The sequence below is a fragment of the Peromyscus eremicus genome, chromosome 1 (genome assembly GCF_949786415.1).
Source record: "Peromyscus eremicus chromosome 1, PerEre_H2_v1, whole genome shotgun sequence".
In the NCBI taxonomy this organism is placed as follows: Eukaryota; Metazoa; Chordata; class Mammalia; order Rodentia; family Cricetidae; genus Peromyscus; species Peromyscus eremicus.
Window position 1 is genome coordinate 96,667,960 of NC_081416.1, and position 7,063 is coordinate 96,675,022.

Here is a 7,063-nt window from a genome sequence, read left to right on the forward strand (position 1 = left end):
TCTTTTCTGTCAATGATTCTGATTTGAAATACTAAAGTGTTATTATTTGTTTACTAATACATTATTTGTATTTTGGCAAACAGATGTTTCCATTTCTTCTAAGAAACTCTTTGTTGGTGTTCAATCCTGTTCTAGAACTGGCTGAGAAAACTAACAATAACTGTTTTAGTTATTTCATCACTTTCTCATATTTTGATCAACATCCTCTTTTGAAAGAATAAGCCTATCATTCTAGAAGAAAATATCAAATGACATATAAGTTCATTGGAAGAATGAGGGTCAGTAAATGAAGTTGGCCAGATGACTTAGGTATTATAACAGTTATTAAAATAACCCTGCATTTTATTTCTGCAAAAGAAATATCAGAAAAATAATGTTCATGTTCCCAGAGACTTGAGTGTTGCCAACTATGATGCTGATATGTGGGAAAGTACAGGGACTATTTTGAGAGTTCTGATAAGTTTAGTGCAAATGAAACAGACAGAAACATAATTAAATAACATCAAATTAAGATTTTGAGAATACTTTGTTGTCACCATTGAGACACACATAAATTATGTCCTTAATTTTCATTTATGCTTGATCAGCATTATTAGCTTGAGTATGCTAAGTCAAGGGAATCCTACTATTTCCTACATTTAATAGCAGTTATTTATTTTCCAAGCTGCAAACAGCTATTCAGACAGGTTTAGAAGCATGATTTTTTCATATAAACATGTCAGAATTAATGTTGACCCAGAAGAATATTATGAATTATCTCTTGTCTTAAAATTTACCATTTTTGTCTTATAATAGAAACCTTTGGAAGCTAACATAGGCTGGATAAGATATACCTTTATGAAGATTACAAACAGTAGCTGGTTCCAGCCACCCACCCTTCTTCTGACAGGCATCCCTGGACTAGAAGATGTGCAGATATGGTTCTCTATCCCACTATGTGTCATGTACCTAATTGCCCTCCTAGGAAACTGCACCATCCTATTTATTATCAAAACCACCTCCATCCTGCATGAGCCTCAGTACATCTTCCTATCTATGCTGGCAGCTACAGACGTGGGTCTGTCTGTATCAACTCTGCCTACGGTATTGAATGTCTTCCTCCTGAATCACAGAGAAATTGAGTTCCACTCTTGCTTGACACAAATGTTCTTCATCCATACCTTCTCATCCATGGAGTCAGCCATTCTACTGGCCATGGCTTTTGATCGGTTTGTAGCTATTCGTAATCCATTACACTATACTGTGATTTTAACACCCTCTCGGATTATCAGAATGGGACTTGCAGCTGTTGTTAGGGGTGTGCTGCTAATGGTACCCTTACCCATTCTGCTCAAGCGGTTGCCCTTCTGTAAGGGTGTCATTCTATCCCATTGCTACTGCTATCATCCTGATATTATGAAGCTGGCCTGTGGTCCTGTCAAGGTCAATATCATCTATGGATTGTCTCTAGTCCTCTGTTCCTTTGGAGTTGACTCTGTATTTATTGTCATTTCTTATATCTTGATTTTGAAAACAGTGTTGGGTATTGCCTCAGGTGATGGTCAACTAAAGGCGCTCAACACCTGTGTCTCCCACATCTTCACTGTCTTTATATTTTATGTACCACTCATTGTTCTGGCCCTAATTCACAGATTTGGTACATTTACATCTCCTCTCCTCCATGTCACCATGGCTAATCTCTTCCTCTTCTTGACCCCTGTTCTGAACCCCTTGGTTTACAGCTTAAAAACCAAACAGATAAGGTCTGCAGTGTGTAAAGTATTCAAAGATAGAAGAAATTTGCTCAAATAGTCACATACAGCCTTAGAGAAAGAGATGCCTTACTTCTCTGCCCTGTCATCTACCTGCTTCTCAGGAACATGATTTTATTTCAAGGTATAATATTGTGAGAATTGTGATATTCTTGTCTTCTAAGAAGAAGGTAGTACTTTGATTAACACTGAAAAAGAAATATTGATCTACTACTTTGTGAAATGAGAGTAAATGACTCAGTGTGGGATATGTATATATTTTGTTTAGTTACTTCTTTTAATAAAACACATGAGCTAGACAAAATTTAAAGGCATATGAAAACCAAGTAGATGCTACTCATATTTGGAAGAAAAAAATGAGCTTAGCTAACATAATGGATGAAAAACAAAAAAAATTTGTTTTTAAATTTTATTATGAAATATTGCAAATAAAATTGTTCTTTTAAATTTTAAATTATCAATCTAAAGAATCAAAAAACAGCAGTGAGTTATGAGATGTGAGAGTGAGACAGGATGTTATACTTGGAGGAATTAGGTTATAATAATAGAAGTTCCTCTGGAGGAAGCATGATGAAGGTCAATAAAATAGTGGACCCCTGAACATCCATCAGCTTTTACATTTATTTACTTAATTAATAAATAACGTTGATTTATATGCTGTTTTTAATAAGGTTACTATTCCAGGCAATTGTAGTACTTTGCTTGGTATGGAAAATGCTCTCACTCTGATAGCACTCCCATAATACAGTTATCCTGATGATATTTTAGGAAATCGTTCCATGTTCATATTTTGAAATTATTCAGTACTTGGCTATTTTTAGAGTTTTATATTTGAAGTCTAGTATAGAGTATTTATTTTGTTATTATTTTCTGTTACATTTTGTAAATATCCTTCTCCTTTTTAGTTTTCTCTCACACATCATACACATGATCCAAGAATATAAGGAAAACCAAAGTAAAATGGTTTCCCCAATACTTAGAGCATCATTTAACACATCATAGAAAATCCTGATATCTGGTATATAATTTCCCAAATAATAAGTGGGTCATTTTTCCAGTGAAAATTAGCTGAGTGTCCTTTGATTCAGTTAAATTCTGTAATAGTATCTACCTAGAAAGAGCATCAGATACAAATAATTAACGGCTAAATATTAAATGGCTATGTCAATTTAAGGGACACTGGATGAACAATGAAATTCTTCTCATTGACATTTTGATTGAATTCTTGGCAGCTACAGAATTCTAACTATCTTAGTTCAATTCTTAAAGTATGATTAAGTACTTTATTAAGGACATAAAAAAACTGTACTGTCAGCCATAAACAGAAGCAGGCAAAAAAAATGTCTTGAATAAATGCACTGTGCTGAGAATCTAAGATTATTTGGTAAGATTAGAGTATGAAAGAAATGATAGGCAGGTTGGATCATAGAGAGCTTCACATACAGATTTGGTTAAACTTGTCAAAACAAACATGTATTATGTCAGTAATTTGGAAATAAATATTTAACACAATCATATTTGTTTAAAAACACTTTTATATAACACAATAAATGTCAGTTTAAACTCCAGGTAAGGTTAGATGTTTAGAATTCACTCCACATTACATAAAGAAAAGCATCTAGAATGCTTAAATTAGTGGAGCTAATACTGAGATGTAGAAAAGTAAAAGCATTTAAGATAAATTTAGGAGATGTAATGACATTAATGAAGAAGAAATTTAAAAGATATATAGAGATAACAGCATTAATTTTTTACTCTGGAAACATAAAAAATATAGCCATCACTTGTGTACAGAGGGAATTTGAAAGGAAAAATGCATTTGAAGAAGTTCATGAATTTAACTTTGGTTTTCATGGATTTGAAGACTATAGCTACAAACAGCATATCCATGTGTGTATACCCATCTGAAGATCAGAAACAAGCTTCTGAAAATGACTATATAGGTGCTCTGTAACTGTGGAGCAAATCAGAGATACAAAACTAGTTAGCAATGGTGTGAAACAGAAGGAAGCAGAATAATCTTTTGCAGAGGTGGGAGTATTTGAGGGGAAAAAAAGCAAAACAATTTCCTAATTGACTGCTATGACCACCCCCACCCCTACTCTATAGCAGGGGAGTCAAAATGGTCTAGAAGATGGCTATAAATTTTGTTCTCAAGGAGATAGTGCAAGAAAGAAGGGGATATTTTAGTAAATAGAATAGAGCAAAACCACGAGGAAAGAAAACAAAGCCGAAAGCAAAAGAACAGGACTAGGGATTTCTGAAATTCTGAATTTTCAAATTCTTTAATTATAACCCTCATTTGCAACTATAAAAATATAGTGAACTTATCCATTAATAGAGGCTAACCTGAAATATCTAACTAAGAACAGTTTTTTTTTAATGTTTAGTTTGTGAAGTCTATCAAATCATACACTAAGACATATAGGAGAAAATAAAAATTTTGAGTATACAAATACAATGTCTTTATTCATAAAAGCTATAATTTCAACATTTCATCTCATTTTCATATCTATATACACATCCCAGATGTAAAAATACAACAAAATAAACAATCATGTTAACTGTGTAATTGAGAATTGTAATTTCCTTCACTGAAACTGTCTGCATTAACTTTCTTAACTGTTCATCTTATATGGATTTTCAAAGACTTTCTCAGGGCAGAACGAATCTGCTTGGTCTTCAGGCTATACACAATTGGGTTGAGCATGGGGGGCATAAAGAGGTAGATATTTCCTAGGACTGCGTGTGCTACTGGAGAACTTCTGTGGCTGATTCGATGCATTACTGTTATTGCCAGCAAAGGGCCATAGTAAATAAAGACAATAAATATATGAGACAAACAAGTGTTGAGTGCCTTCATCTGACCTTCTCTGGAAGCAATCCCCATGACTGCTTGAAATATCAGAGCATAAGAAATGGCTATGAGAAGAAAGTCTACCCCAAAGGAAAATATAACTAAAACAAGCCCATAGAAAATATTGATTTTGACTTGGCCACAAGCTAGTTTCATGACATTTGGGTGGATACAGTAGGAATAAGACAGCATCTGACCCTTGCAGAATGGTAGCCTCTTGAGCAGAATAGGCAATGGAGTCATGAGTGCTACACCCCTCAGAAAGGCAGCCAGTCCCATCTTGATGACTCGTGAGTTGGTAAGTATTGTGGTGTATTGCAGGGGGTGACTGATGGCCACAAAACGGTCAAAAGCCATAGCCAACAGAATTCCTGAGCCCATGGAAGAGGATGTATGGATGAAGAAGAGCTGAGCAAGGCAACTATCAAATGCAATTTCATAGAGGTCAAAGATAAAGACTTTTAACACAGAGCAAAGTGTGGAGAAAGACAATACAATGTCAGCCCCAGCCAACATAGACAAAAAATGGTACTGGGGCTCCTGCAGACTCCGTTCAGTTCTCACTAAGTAAATTACAGTACAGTTCCCTGCCATTGTAGTGATGTACATCAGACTTAGGAGTGGTCCTAGCCACAGACGGGCACCCACCAGCCCTCTGAGACCAGTGAGGATGAAGAGAGAATGTTGAAATGTGGTATTGAATTCAGACATAGGCAACTGTGAGAATCACTGTGCAAACAGTTCCTTTGACATTGAACCCTAGAAGGAAGCAAAAGTTAGATGTCAAATTCAGGAAGTTCTAATGAACACTCGAGATGTCATCTGTGAAGGATACAGTCTAAGGATGAGGAGCTTATTGGGAGTAAGGTGAATTTAACAATTATACCAAGCAACAAATGTTCTCCTGAAGACTGCTTTGAGGATATGCAAACCTTTTCATTACTGATCTCTATAAAGAAATGACCCAGTTAAGATGGCAGTGAAAATGAACAGTGAATTTTGTGTTCAGCCCATACCCAAACCAGCTGGATCCAAGAGCTTAGGATGAGAACTATGAGACAGCAAACACAAGTAGAAGTACTTTACAAAATAGTTCCTTCAGAGTCCTAACATGAAAAAACAAACAAACATGGTGTTGGAGTAATAGTTCCATAGCTAAGAGTCCTTGTTGTGCTAATATAAGGACCTAATTACAAATACCCAGAACTATGAAAAAAAAAAAAGCATAGTGGCAGGTTTCTGTAACTTCAGCATTATGGGATCAGAGAGAGAAGGTAAGCCAATGGGTCTTACTGGCTTCAAGCCAATCTTCAGGTTCTGTGAGAGACCTTGCCTCAAGGGAATATGGTGGAGCATGATAAAGCTGGACATATAATGTCATCTTTAATATTCTGTCTGTGTATACTTGTGCACAGTGGCATGAACATATATGTTCACAATTACACACGCAATTATAAAAGCAGAAAAGGTTACCTTGTGTTGCAGAGTACCCAGTGCTTCTATCTTCTCACTATGGGAGACAAAATCTGAATTGAAAACAAACATCAACCCCTCACACACACGTGTGTGAACACATACTTGTGTCTTGAGATATACTCATTGTGACACTTTTGGAAGGAAAATTTTTCTATTTATAAACAAATATATATACTGGCATTGTATACTGTACTCCGATTTCACACTTAGAAGAGGTTCTCACTGTTGCCAAAGAACGATAATCATTTCCCAATTCATTCAACCAACGTTGGAGTGTAACTCTGACCATTTCATTTTGACCCATTGTTCAACTCTCCTCTTCAGTAAAATACCCAAGTTCTTTTTACACAGCTCAAATTATTTACATTCTAAAATATAGATAAATATTCTTTCATCTTGGACCTGAATTCTCATTCCAAGTGCATGCTGATTCTTTGTCTTTGTTAGTGTTATTTAAATGATATGTAAATATACTTAAATGCATCAGACTATATACACCTATAGTATTTAATATAATTTTAATGTATATATTTATATTTTTATGTTTATTTTAAATTTTTATATAAAGTAAATATATACTCATTTAACATGTGCCATTTTATCCTTATTAGTCTGCCTTTTCCTTCTATGGGAGAAATACAATTTTAAAACATGTTAGTATTCTTTACAATAATTCCAATAATTAGATGATAATTTCTTTTTTTCTAGGTATTTACTGCTACTTTTATTTATTGTTCTTGATAATATTGGCATAACTACAATTTTATTTTCAAAATTCACTTGGAAATATTTTTATCCTGAGTTTCTATGTATTTTTTTTATTTATTTTTATTTCGCAATACAATTCAGTTCTACATATCAGCTACGGATTCCCCTGTTCTTCCCCCTCCGGCCCTCCTCACCCTCCCCCAAGCCCACCCCACATTCCCACCTCCTCCAGGGCAAAGCCTCCCCTGTGAACTGAGATCAACCTGGTAGA

At 34.9% G+C, this 7,063-nt stretch overlaps 2 protein-coding genes across 2 annotated transcripts; one reads left to right on the forward strand and one right to left on the reverse strand.

The window, feature by feature from the left end:
• Positions 1-837: 837 nt before the first annotated feature.
• LOC131901350 (olfactory receptor 51A4-like) lies at positions 838-1,791 on the forward strand. Its single transcript, XM_059252533.1, has one exon. The coding sequence runs from the start codon at positions 838-840 to the stop codon at positions 1,789-1,791; it is 954 nt and encodes a 317-aa protein (XP_059108516.1).
• Positions 1,792-4,377: 2,586 nt separating this feature from the next.
• LOC131901360 (olfactory receptor 51I1-like) lies at positions 4,378-5,319 on the reverse strand. Its single transcript, XM_059252542.1, has one exon. The coding sequence runs from the start codon at positions 5,317-5,319 to the stop codon at positions 4,378-4,380; it is 942 nt and encodes a 313-aa protein (XP_059108525.1).
• Positions 5,320-7,063: the final 1,744 nt, after the last annotated feature.

What these genes read in the sequence shown, in the direction of transcription:
- LOC131901350 (XM_059252533.1), top strand. Translation starts at nt 838, where the DNA reads ATGAAGATTACAAACAGTAGCTGGTTCCAGCCACCCACCCTTCTTCTG.
- LOC131901360 (XM_059252542.1), bottom strand. Translation starts at nt 5,319, where the DNA reads ATGTCTGAATTCAATACCACATTTCAACATTCTCTCTTCATCCTCACT.